A 13,034-nucleotide genomic window follows, 5' to 3' on the forward strand; every position below is an offset into this window, starting at 1 on the left:
GCCTGAAATTAACTGCATTGATTTGTTGTGTTTGCTTGGTGCAAGAAACATCCAAAATCAAGGGAGCAGAACAGTCTCAGGCTGAGGTACAGATAGGCCCCTCGTAGTGCCTCTAGCAACACTTTAGAAGCCAGCTTATATGTTTGACTTCCCTGATGAAAAGGGAAAGTAGGGTCAAGTCTTCGATTTAAATTTGTTTTCCAGTCCATGGTGTTTGGTTTTGAAGGTTGTGTCGTACCTTCTACTGGCTTTCTATGACCTCTCATTTTAGCCTGTATGACTGTGGGGTCTATTTATGAGCAAGCAAAACATGACTCCAGACACAATTAGCTTTTAAATGGTTGTTCCTGACAAATATGAACTAAAGGGCTATGATTCAAGGCCTTACATTATCCCTTTTGGAGTGAGTCACTGGACCTTTTTGCTTTGCAGTTGGGAAAATAGGGTTGGCACAGGATCATGTTGGGGGTGACTGATGGTCTAGGAAGATAACGGATACCTTGGCCTGTCTAAACCTGCACATCTAAAAGGGATGGGAGAGTATTCAGTTTCCAGCTCTCTCACTGAGTAGTATGATGTGTCCTTTCTAAATGCTTTATGTGCCCCAGCTGTGAACAGGGTGGAGGTGGGTGAATAATGACATGTATGGTTTTGTTTGCAGTTCCCCAAAAGACTGGGAAAAATGCTTTTTGTTTCTTCTTGAGCAAAATGTTTGACTTGAGCTGAACCATCTGAATATGAGCATAAATGATAATTATCTACTGAAGCCTTTTGAAAACAGTAATGTCCAGTGTTTTGGCCTTGTAGAATCTGAGGGAACTTCTTCTAAATCATCAATGTTCAAAACTAAGGCAAATTGTCAAGAAAGTCTTGGCATGACTGAAATCTCCATGGTTTTGCTTGGATAAGATTTGTTTTGTAAAAAGTTCATTCTGTCTTTAGAAATGGGAGAAAAGGCTTGCAAATAACACCAATAACAACCACTATTTCTGTGTCGTATATACCCCCTGTATCTTGTCCCATCTTTAGCGCAGTGTTACACTTGCATCTCCTGGGCTGCTGCTTGCAATTATCTTGGTGTTTCCATGTCACTAGCTCAGTTTTGCTCCAACTCCCTTTGCTGGGGTGGTCTGGCCTTTGGTGACTGCTGCTGGATTTCCTCTGGGTTCATGAGAATTTGCTGACTGGGAGCAAAGAAGGCGCCTGATAGTTGAGGGATTATACAGGGGCAGACGATGGTAACACTGTCTGCTCCAGGCAGCTTTTCTGCTCCTGGATTAAAGTTCACGCTGTGTTACTTGTCTTTCTCTCTAAGGCCTTGTCAAGTCCATGTGGGAAGCTATTCTGCCTGCACTATTTCACTTTGTGCTGCTCAGCTCTCTCTCTGCCTCACTTCTCCTCCCTCTCTCCCCCTCCATTCAAGCGGCATCTTTCAGTCTTCCCCATTCAGGTCTGCCTTTGCTCTCTGCCCTGTGTAAAACTGCCATGCCCTCCCCACCATTCATCACCTCTTGCTCATTCACATCCCTCTTGCCTTTCCCCATTCAGCTGAGCTTCCTCTCAGCCAGGCTGGGCTGCCCTCTCCTCCTGCCCCTCCGCAGCCCTCCTTTTGTGCCTTTGCACTCCCTTCTCCATGACCATCCGAAGCACAGCAGTCTGCAGTGTGCTCCGTGAGGATGCTCTCCTACAGGCTGGCCCCACTGGATGGGCTGGTTAATCCCAGTGGAAACCTGGTGGGATTCTTTGGGGTGGATTGGCCTCTCTAGTTAACTTGCAGGTGAGAAGATTTTTTTTCTCCTGCTCTCTTCCCACTTCTCAGAGATGTGGCATGACCCATGAATAGGAAGAGTATTGCCATTTCCTAACCTTCCTTTTCAGTCTGGTCTTTCTGTCTCTCCTACTGGCTTGTTTTTCCTTTGTTTGCAGTGGTTTCAGCTCTTAGGTGACTCTTCAGGAGGCTGTTTTGATTTCCTCATTCCTGAAGAGCATGACATGCATTCTGTAATTGTGCTGGCTCTCTAATTGTGGTTGTTGCCTGTGCCTTCTCTGCTTCCTTCTTCTAATCATCTACATTGGGGTCATACCAGTTTTGGAAAGCCATTTGTGCACTTGAGTGTGTGTTTAAGGAAACAGAGCTTGGGAATTGTAGTAGCCAGGGTTTGTTTCTCAGTCTCAGTGCAGCCACAACCCTGTGTTTGTGATGCAGACATGGCAAATACGGACCACAGGCCTCTGCCAAAGATCTCCCAGCCTGCTGCTCGCTTGATCCCCTGCACCTGTGCCAGCAGCATGCAGACATCACCCCAGCCTTTTGAAGGAGCAGGTCTCCCTGCTGCAGTGTGGCAGGAAAACTAAGTGAGAGGCCTGCTTGCCTGTAGGTGCCCATGGGGGGCTTCAGCTTGGAACAGTTAAACTGCATTCAAACCAGTCTGTTCAGGAAAAAGGGGAAATACTAGAGCTTGGGAAGAGTGGACAGGCTTGTTAGAGGAAGCAGGAGCTCTCTAAAGCATGGGTGAGCCCCAGACACATGAGAGAGCTGATTAGCTCAGTAAAATAGGCAGAAATGAAGTGGAGTCAGGGAAGTAGAGGGGCTCTGTGAGTGAGTACAGGTTTGAATGACAGGACGAGCTCTCTGCTGTGTGGGAGGCTGGAAGGCAGCATTGCTGCTGTCTCCTGAGGCAGTCAGGAGCCCTTGATATGGCTCAGGCAGGGCCAGGTTCTGTGAGGGCTTGTCAATGCTGTGAAAATGACACTTTTCCCTGGTAAGACTCTTAAAGATGGATTTCAAAGCATGCTGTGGTAGTTTGTTGTCAGGCTGGCGAGTGTGTAAAAGCGATTCCCTGTCCATTGTGCTTGGGCCCTACAGAGACATTACACCTTGCAGGGGGCCCTGCATTTTGTCACCTGCAAGAGCAGTTGCATTCCTGTTGTGGAATCTTTATTAAGTCATGATTTGCTTTAAAACTTCAGACACGTTTTGTGTCTGTTTGAAGTCTGTTGCAAAGAGAATAGAAACACTGTGCCTTGCCTTGTGTTTGTACCTCGTGCCCAATAAGGGCATACAAGAGGCCAAAATGCAGCTTGACTTCTCTGTTTCATTGTTGTGCAGCTTTGGCACTTGGACAAATCTCTTTTACCCTTAAACCAAAGTGTATTTGACACAGCAGGCACTGTGAAAGTGCAAACGCTGCAGATCTTGCAGTCCTCCATACAGGGAACCTGCAGTCTGGGTGTCATCCGCTGATTTAAATGTATCTCCTAAGAAACAGTGTGAACCACCACAGGTTCCAGCAGTCTGGCTCCTTACTGCAGTTGTAACCCTGGAAAGATGCAAGCGAGAATCTCTTGCTCTCAAGTGTTTATATGACAGAGATGAGTAATAATTACTACTCCCAGCTCTGGCTCTGTTTGGAATCAGCCTCTCTGGAGTACCTTTGAGATGGTTATGTCCTTGCAGTGTAATGCCAGGTGCCTGCAAGGCGTTGCAAGGAATCATGTGATACTTGTCTCCTCTTCACAAGGCTGACATCTTCTGCTCCAGTTTAGCTTGGAAAGCAGAGAAGTTTCTTTGGTAGCTTCTAGTCCCCTTGACTGAGCAAAGCTGAATGTAAAATCAGTGCAAGTTAAATGTGTTGCCCAGTCTGTTTAGTAGGAGTTTTGCTCTGTGGTGGTGGTTCTAACCAGAAGTGGGGTTTGAATTCCCAGCACAGGGGGGTTATTCAGGTTATGTGTGTTGCAGCAATTGTTAGTTGGGGCTTTAAATGCCTATGTTTGGCTTAGGTTTTAATGAGACCTTGTAACTTGCAGTCAGGTCAGAAGGGAACTGTTGGGATAATCTGGTATCTCATAATGAAGGCCATAAGATTTTGTAAGTGGTTTTCTGCTTGACCTTGGCCATATCTCATTTCCCGGGAAAACCTGTGATACAGTTGTAAAGCTTCTGGTGAAGTTACTGAGACATTTCACTTGTTAATAGTAAAAATAATCAACTTATTCTAATCTGAAGCTGCTCAGCTTTGACCTCTAGCCCGCAGATGTGATTATACCTTTGTCATAGTGGAGAATCCTCTGCTGCCAAATTCCTGTTCCCTTTGTGGTTCTTCTGGGCAATGATCAAGTCATTGCTTAACCTTCCTTTTCATAAGCTAATGAATTGAGCCTGTAGTAGAGCCAGTCAGACTATAGGAGTAACAAAGTGCCAAAGGAAGAGGTGATGTCACCTCATTTACAAATCTGGAGCTCACATTTCCTTTTTTGAAGGCAGTGTTATGTTGAGAGCACTGAGTTGTTACTCAGTGTAACAAAGCAAGGGGTTTCCCCCACCTTAGAATAGCTTCTTCTGAAGATGGCAGTCCCCATCCTGTAAACTGGCATTCTTGGCTTCTGGCCATCTGGCTTCCTATTTGTTTTTTCTGTAATATGTATTGTTTGCAAGCACCCACCTTTACCAAAAGACCCAGCTCATGCTTAGTAACTTGCTGCTTTACCTCACTGGTGAGCATGATGCAGACTTAAGTTACACTTTCTCCTAAGTCACTAATGCTAATTTGGTGGGAGAGAGTGAATTCTCATGGGACCTCATTACTGGCATCTCCATGGGATGGTGGCTCTCTGGCTTAATGTTATTTTTGAGACCTGTCAAATAGCCAGACTTTAGCATGTTGAATGTGTGACAGCCCGAGTTTGTGTCACAGTAAGGCCTCAAACACAGGGCTGTCTGGCGATGTCAGGTGCTCTGCAGAAATCAGGCATAGCAGCAATCTTTTCTTATGATTGGCACCAAATTTATATTCTCTTGCAGCTAATATCAGCTGAACATAATCTATTTTCTGTAGCCTATTCTGATTGATATTATACTGGTCCTCCTTCAGTTATGCACTACTCAATATCAGTTATCTGTTTGTTTGCTGTGGGTTGGTTTTAGCCAACAGACCTGCTTTGTCCTGTTAAATTCTTGTCACAGTCCTGAAGTTTTGGGAGTGGTGTGGGTGCCTGCCGCCATGTTTGGGCAGGAGTTTTTATGCCATGGTTCAAAGGGCTGTAGTGCTGATTCAAAGGCGGAGGGAGGGTAAAAGGCAGATCTTGTTGTTCCACCAGCATTCCCAGACTTGCAGAAAATCAGCGTAAGTACTGGCTTTTTAAAATCTTTTGGATGAAAGTTACCTTGACCTGCTGACTCAAACCACCCCTCTTCAGCAGCCGCTGTGTCCCATTCTCCAGAGTTACTGCTGGGACAGAAAGTGTATCCTCATTGTGCAGTAGAGATAATTCATCACCTTTTGTCCCTATGCAGACCCAAAACATTTCAACATTTCAAGCACTGGGATCACCTATGCTACTTTTTCCAGATAACATCAGACCAAACCCCTGTTTTGCATGAAAAGACTCGTTTGCCTCACATGTACCAGCAGAGACACTGCTGTGATAGGAGACTTTGTCAATAGCAGTGAATTTTACATAAATGCTTTGGTGTGTTTAGTTAACATGGGGTAAGCAGGGAGCTGACTGCAGGAACTTGGCCTGAAATACAGCTGGATACTCTGACTGTTGAGTGTTGGTTTCTGTTTGTTTGATTTTTATTTTCCTTGTAGCAACAGTGATTGGGGCCTGTCTGTCTCCTGGCTGGGAGGTTGACTGTGCATGCCCATGCCGTGCCTTCTATTGACTTAGGTAGTCCAAATAAATGCAGCATCCGACCTAGAGTGTATTGCATTTCAGCTCTGAATGAAGAGGCTTACTTTCATTATTGTGCCCTCATAATGTAGAAGCCCTGAGAGATGTAATTAATATTGATACAGGGTTTTGAGATTCTCCAGTAAGACATAACCAAAAAGACATAAAAGATAATTGTGTGGTGGTAAATGAGAATATCATGTGTCATGCTGATATGGATATTGCTGTTTTCAGCTTTTGATATTTGATGCCTTATACCATCCAGATGAAAAATGGGCTTTATTTTAATTAGACTGAAGAACTCATTGCCTTGGGGGATTGTGGAGCCCTAAAAACTAGAGGAATTCAAAAGGGAGAGCAAGAGATGGGGCATTTGTACAGTTAGCAATGTCTGGGCCAGTACTGACAAGCAGATCTGGAAAAAGTGTTAAACCTCTTTCCTTAAGGATTTAAGAAAATGTTTTAACTGTTAGAGTGGGTTTGGTCACGGCAGTCCTTAGGGGACTGATGACTTGTAGGCTTCATCTTGTCCACAATCCCAGGAAGGTGCAGATAGGCTGGTGCTGTCAGATACATGACTCGTCAGCCTGGGCCACAGCCTGCCCAGCCTGTTGCTGCAGCTGAGGACACCTATCCAGTGAAACATGCAAGGTGCTCAGTGCTGGAGCAAGATTAAATATTGTATTTTCACATTAAAAACCAAACCAAACACTGCTTTTTAGAGTGCCTCAGCTTCTTCCCATTAGTCTTAATGCACTTGCATAAATAATAAAACAGGAAGGAGCAGAGCTGGGGAAGGCTCAGTCTATAAACATGTCTCTTTACATTAAGCTTTGTGGCATAATGGAGGGCACCTCCTGCCATCCGTGCTGTCTCCCTAATCAGGTCATTATCTCCTTCCTTGTCAGTGCTGCTGATAATGGAGCTCCTATTTACCCCGGCTTCTTTCTGGGGAGCAGCTTTGGTTTCAAAGCCAGCACAGTGGCATATTTTGAATAATTTAGTTCTGGGTGGCTTGAACACTGTGAGTAGTTCCCCAGCTGAGATTGGAGCTGATTCCTGTGGGTATTCTGCCAGGAAACTGATATGGAGAGAGACAGTGGGATGGCTCAGAGTGGTGGGTTGTCCAGGCACAGAGGACTGGAAGCTAGCTTAACAGGCTTTGTGAGTGCATCTTAGCTCTGTCCTCTCTTAGTGCCTTAGCAAGGACTTGCAGCAAGAAACTCACAGACAGGGGGAGGATAGGGGAAAGAGTTGCATTAAAAAGTATAGAGACAGAATTGTGGATTTAGGTAGGTGGCCAAGTATGACAGATAGGCTTCCCCAGCAAGCTGTGGCTCAGAAATTCCTGGAGTCTCTAAAAGCAGGATTTGCTTGGCCTCTGGTGGCTTGGACAAGGGGTCCGAACCTCTGTGGAGTCAAGGAGTTCAGTGTGATGTCCAGCTGTTATGGGCTTTGTAAATTTGCTATGCTTCTATACATGAAACCTTGGCAGAAGGTCAGCTCCATTCATATTGTCCCTGTGCTGCTTGGCCTTATGGCTTTCCAATGGCCCTTTGCCATTGCAGTCCTCATCGAGTCAGTGCTACACAGCCCTTGTCTGGGGACCCTGCTTGGGGAGCCAGTGAGGGTATACCCTCTGTGCTTAAATGCAATCTGGCTTTTGAGAGCTGGGTGATGTTTCCAGCCCTCGGGTTCACCTCAGGTCAAAGCAATCCAACATGGACTAAAGTACTGCTGCGCTTAATCACTTCACATTGTCCGGGCAGTGGTGGGTACATTCATTATTTACAGGGGAAGAGAGTGTGCATCACTGGAGCCAGCACTCATGGTTTACCATAGGTGTTCAGTCAACTCAGATTAGGTGACGTTCAGTGGTGAGGAGCTGGATTTCAAGGTGGAGGGATATGCACTTAACTTTAACTCGCTTTCCTCTCTTCTGGATCAGGGTTTCTCCTCTCACATGCACCTCTCACTATTGGAAGAAAGCACGATCATTAAACTGCTTGGAAGATCATCACCACTAGGCTGTGATGAAACTCCTGTTATAACAGCCCCTGCTTTCTGCCCTCTCATTTGGATTGTAAGGCAGACTTTCTTCCTCTGTCTTGTTATTCCTTTAATCTTCATCAAAGCAGCAAATGCTACATATACTGATGCCACATTGTTTTATTAAAAAGCAAAATAAAAAAAAAACAAACACAAAACAAAACCCAAACCCACTCATCTCACAGCATGACCCCAAAGACTGAGGAAAGATAGAGAATGAATGGGCTCTGGTAAAATGTGTGACCATCTTGAGAAGACTTTCAACGCCGGTCTTAAATGTCTTTTCACAGCTTCATCTTGGAATCTGTCAATTCCACATATTGATTTGGAGGCTCTTGATTTAACTACAGCATGGCCCTTAGAGATGGTCTGGTTGATTCCAAAGCTTGCTGGAATCCCTAGATTGTGGGGACTGTGCCATCTAATGGTCTGAGTTCAAGTCCAGCAAAGCGGAGAGTGGTATCTTAAAGCCTTGGAGATTTTTGCATGTGGTTGAGTCCCTGTTTCCAGTGGGAAAGGGCCTACATGTGAACCAGACGCAGGCATACTACTGATAGCTCCTTTCTGGTGGGAAATAAGGCAGGAGTTGTCATTTCCGCACAGCAGGAGGTGAAGCTAAAGCTCAGGGCAATTTATTTCCAGAATCTTTCTCCTGGTCTGGATCAGAGCTGGAACAGTGCCAGGAAGCCTGACTGCCAGGCCAGGCTCTTCCAGGAGTGAAGATGCCACTGGACCCTAGATGACTGGGATTTCAAGGACTGATCCATCTCAAAGCCAACTTCCAAATCAGATGAAGTTGCTTGGAGCCTTGCCCATTGCGAAGACAAGTTATGGCTTGGGTGATGCCAAGACAAAGCCCCTCAGTGAGGAAACCATGGATGGTAACAAATTCTCTGTTCCTGCAACATCTGCAGTCCTCAAGGCAGCCAAAGGAGCCTCACGTTGTGCCCAGTTCAGCTGCTCTGGTGCTCCAGAGGGCTGTTTGCTGTGGAGCAGAGGAGCAGCTGGCTGCACTGTGTGAGATGTCTGTGTTTTCCCAAGACACCCATTGTCTGTCTGCAGCACCAGCCTCCACCCTACTTGCTCACTCAGCCGTGGCTGATGTGTCTTTAATTAAAGAGGAGAAGCAATTTGAGATTTTCTTTTCTTTTCTCAACCATATTTCCTATTTCCATCAGAGTTTGCAGGCCTCTCCTGCCCTTATTTTTGTCTTGTAGTTTTACTGGGGGCCCTGCAGTTTATGGTGTGTCTGCTCTAAAATAAGAAAGAAATAGGCAAAAATAGCTTGATTAGGGACAGGGAATTAAGATGCTGGGTCAGATGGCTGCTACGGTCATTAGCATATTTACGTTTTTGCTGAAGGGCCTAGCTGAGGATCAGGGGAGTTAAGGGTGATTGTCATTGAAATGCAGAGGAAACCTTGCATGAAATTGCCGTTAGTGTCCTATTGTCTTGGAGGCTGAGGGGGGGGCAAATGGCTTTCTTCATCCCTGCACCCCTTGCGTTGGGCTTGTCAGCCCAAGTAGATGGGCAGAGGCAGAAGTAACTGTGCTGCAGGAAGGCACTGTGCTGACTTAGCTGCTGGGAGCCTTTGCCTGGGGAGCTGTGAGGCTCAGCACAGCCACACTGCTGGCTGCCAGTCAGCCCCTGGCCTCACGGTGACACAGAGGTGCTCGGCTGGGTCTGTGGGACAACTGACCCTCAGTGAGATAACCATGGATAAATACATGAAGCGTCTAGCAAAGGTCAGTTGTCTCTTTTATAACTGATGGACACAAGTGTTTTGAGTGTGCCATTGCATGTTGGTTTTGCCATGTGTGAGGACACATGTTCTGCAGGACTAGCTCAACCCCTTGATTTTTTATGGCTAGCTGTGATACCAGAAACAAGGTGTGAGGCAGTTGGGGGTGTTGGTGTGGATTTTGAGTGTTGCGGTGACAGATGAGATTTTATGCGCTGAAAAAAATGTTTAAACATAAATAAGAAAACACCCTCACAGCTGGGGTTTAGGGTAAAACATTCTGCTCAGGTTGTAGAAGCAGCGCTCTACTGCTGCTCTGAGGTGGGCCTTTTTAGTTCAGATGTTACTTGTTCATTTTTCTCTTCCTCTTTCATGCTGTTCAGATCCACTGTTTTAATTCAAACTCATTGCTAATTAGTATCTTTAACTTAGTGCCAAACCCCAAATTGTACATGGTAACATGAAAGAGGAGAAGAGGTTCCCTGGCCTGTTTACAGTTCTGAAAATACTAGCTACCTTCTGCTATTGCTTTGATTTTGGTGGGAGAAGCAGCAAGGCAGTGAGCTGAAGGAGTCATGCTGGTGCCTATTGGTGTGAGAAAGAAGCATCCTTGGAGCAGAGGCTCATTTGTAGCCACCAGACAGGCTTCAGCTGTCTGTCCATTTGGAAAGCCAGCAGCAGGTATGGACAGTGCAGTCCTGAATGATGGGATTGTATCAGCTCTAGCAGTGGTGAGTCTGGAGTCAGTGTGTCCTTCTGGGCTGGTTTGAAGCTGATGGTGTAATTTTTGATTTTGGTTACAAAATGTTTCTTTTTGGAATGCTTTAAAGCAGAACAAAGTCTAGAAAAGTGGTTTGTGATCTCAGCAGCTCTTGTGTGCTTCAGCTCTGTCTTTTCTTGCCCTTTGAAGGAATAAGTAATAGCCACCTTCCCTATGGCTGTGGTCATTGGTCTTTACTACAAAACAATGAACATACAACATGGGGAGAATCCTATGCTTCAGTCACTGAACCTAGTCCTCAAAGCAGGGAGGCATTTAAGCCTTCAGGGAGCAAATGGATTTGGCCTAAACAAGATAGATTCTAACATCTTAAATGTCAAGATATAGTTAAAGTGGTGCAGTTAAGTAAGATGTTGGTTAGGTCAACTGTTTTCAGGGAAACAAGAGTGAGCACAGAAGTATCTATGGGATTGCAGGTGTTGGATCCATTCACTGAATGACTCATCTCCCAGCTTCTGCAAATTCCCCTTAGAAAGGTCATCTCAGGTATTATGCTAATAATACTTTATTTCCTGGGTATCCGTGCCTCTGGGATTGAGCACTGCAAAACTTCAAATCAAGCTGGCTTGGGAGTCCCATCAAGAGCCAGAAAAGCATCAGAGCTGAGCCTGAGTGCAGAAGCTCTGATTTTGTGGTTGGTTTTAGAATGTGATCTGTTAACTGTAGAGTGGGCCTGGAGTAGGGGAGTTAAACTTATCCAGGGATTAATATTAAGCCCTTGTTTAACAGCAAAGAGCTAATGAAATCCACCTTTGGCTTGGAGTGCCAGCTGTCAGGAAGGTACATCCAGGCCACCTTTCAAGGACAGAACGACTCTCGCAGAGGGTGGGGTAGAGTGCCCAGCTCTGACTGCCCACAGGTCACTTGGTTTATCTTGTTTTGTGTAATCCAATTGCCCCAGCAGCTTCTTCACCGAGGGGCTGCTGCTTGGACAGAACAGCAGACCAGCTCTGCTCCAGGCAGGGACTGTGACCTCTTCTCAGCTTAGGCTCAACAAAGCAGCTGGTGGTAGCAGAGTCCCCAGGAGCAGCAGGACAAAGGTGCTCGGGCTGGAAGAGGACAGAGCCAGATCCTCTCACATGGGCACTGCATCCTCCAAACAAGCTGCCCGTGCCTGATGCTGGTCTGTTTAATAGCAGAGCAGTGCCAGCCCTGCTGCTGGCAGGCTGCAGCCTCTGCCACATCCTCCTTCTCACCTCCTCCCTTGCCAAAGCAGCCTTTACTCTGCCGTGTCTGATCCAAGGCCCAGCGCCTGTTCAGCTTTTGTTCTCCATTAGGATAGAACGAGGACTGTCAGGACCTCTTTGGCTCTGCCAAGGCCTTTTATGTCCCAAATGTTTCCATGAAAAGACTCCCTCCTGACCACCCTGTCCCCTGACAGCCATTCAAACCAGCCAACAAGCTTGATATCATTATCTACAAAAGGAGGCCAGTGAGCACCAGCGTCCTCACAGCCAAGTTTGGGAAATCAAAGGCAAATCTCCCAGCAACAGAGAGCTGGCAGAGATCAGACTGCACCACATCCAGTGCGGGCTGGTCTGGCAGCTTCCTCTGCTGGTTTTCAAAGCACAAAAGCAATGTGCTCGGCCTGGTGCCAGCACTGGCTTGGCTGGGTCTGGGGCTGAGCCCGCCTCTGAGCTGGCAGCCCCTCACAGAGTGCCCTAGGGAGCTCATGGGGGACAGTTGTGAGTTACAGCAGCTTTGCAAAGCTGTCTCCTTTTGGTCAGTGGTATTTTTAGATTAACCACTTAGTCTGAGGGGAAAATGGTGATGTTATTGGTCAGAGTGGGATTCACTCCAAATCTCACCTGGGACTTTCCTGTTAATGACTCTGGTTTAGGTTCTGAAAATGGCATGTTGCTGCCTTGTCATTTCTGGTTTGAAGTGATGTTCATCTGGTTTGTTCCCTGTTCAAAGACTTTCTTTCCAATCCATTTTAAGATAGAGAGCTCTTCAGCAGTGAAAGCACGTAACAATTTGAAGGCACCTGGAAAGGTGACTGAAAGAAACACTGAGCACAGAAATGGCTTGAGGAGGGATGGCATATTCCTCTGTTGCAATTGTGTTAGGAAATACAGGAGTAAAACTGTTTTCAGCACATATTATCTCACAGACTGCATCTCTGGTTTGCTTGATAGCCCAGGTAGGGATATGAAAAACAGCCAAGAGAAATGATGATGCAGACGGAAGGAAGTTGAAGGGAGCTGACTTAGCTGACGCTTGGGTGGAGACGGAATGATGGTATGGATGATGGTGCCTGGTTCACCCCTCTCTGCAGCAGGGTGCTTTGGAAAGTGAAAGGAAGCTGGAGATGGGGTTATTACAGGGGAATATGTCAACAAAACCTAGAGTAGCCCCTGGGTCCCTGTGTGTCTGCAGCAGGTGATGAATGCACAGGAGGGCAGAGTTGTGTGTAATGTGGAATAGTTAATTCTGGCATTTTCCCCTCCTCTCCCAGTTTGATCCCGACAACACCGGCTACATCAGCACTGAGAAGTTCCGCTCCCTTCTCCAGAGGCACGGCTCGGAGCTGGACCCCCACAAGCTGGAGGTCCTGCTGGCCCTGGCAGACAGCAACTCTGAGGGGAGGATATGCTACCAGGACTTCGTCAACCTGGTGAGTGCTCTTGCTGGCAGAGCCTGTCAGTCCTTGGTTCTGCTTAAAGCATTGGCTGTTGAGGGACAGTCTCCCTCCTCTCTCTCCCTTTCTCCCTCTATTGGCACTGGTGTTTGCTGAGTCCCTGCATCACACTCTGTATGGGTTTGCTGAAGCAGTCGGTGGTGACTGAG

At 46.5% G+C, this 13,034-nt stretch overlaps 1 protein-coding gene across 2 annotated transcripts in view; it reads left to right on the forward strand.

The window, feature by feature from the left end:
* Window positions 1-13,034, forward strand: part of RHBDL3 (rhomboid like 3) — a gene marked incomplete at both ends in the record, with an annotated part of 57,560 nt that overhangs the window by 22,940 nt on the left and 21,586 nt on the right. For both annotated transcript variants that reach the window (XM_080629619.1, XM_080629620.1), the window contains one exon: window positions 12,703-12,861. In XM_080629619.1, coding sequence (XP_080485745.1) covers window positions 12,703-12,861 — 159 coding nt within the window. The remainder of the gene's footprint in view (window positions 1-12,702; window positions 12,862-13,034) is intronic.

Source organism: Psittacula echo (genome assembly GCF_963264785.1).
Source record: "Psittacula echo genome assembly, chromosome: 14".
Lineage (NCBI taxonomy): Eukaryota > Metazoa > Chordata > Aves > Psittaciformes > Psittacidae > Psittacula > Psittacula echo.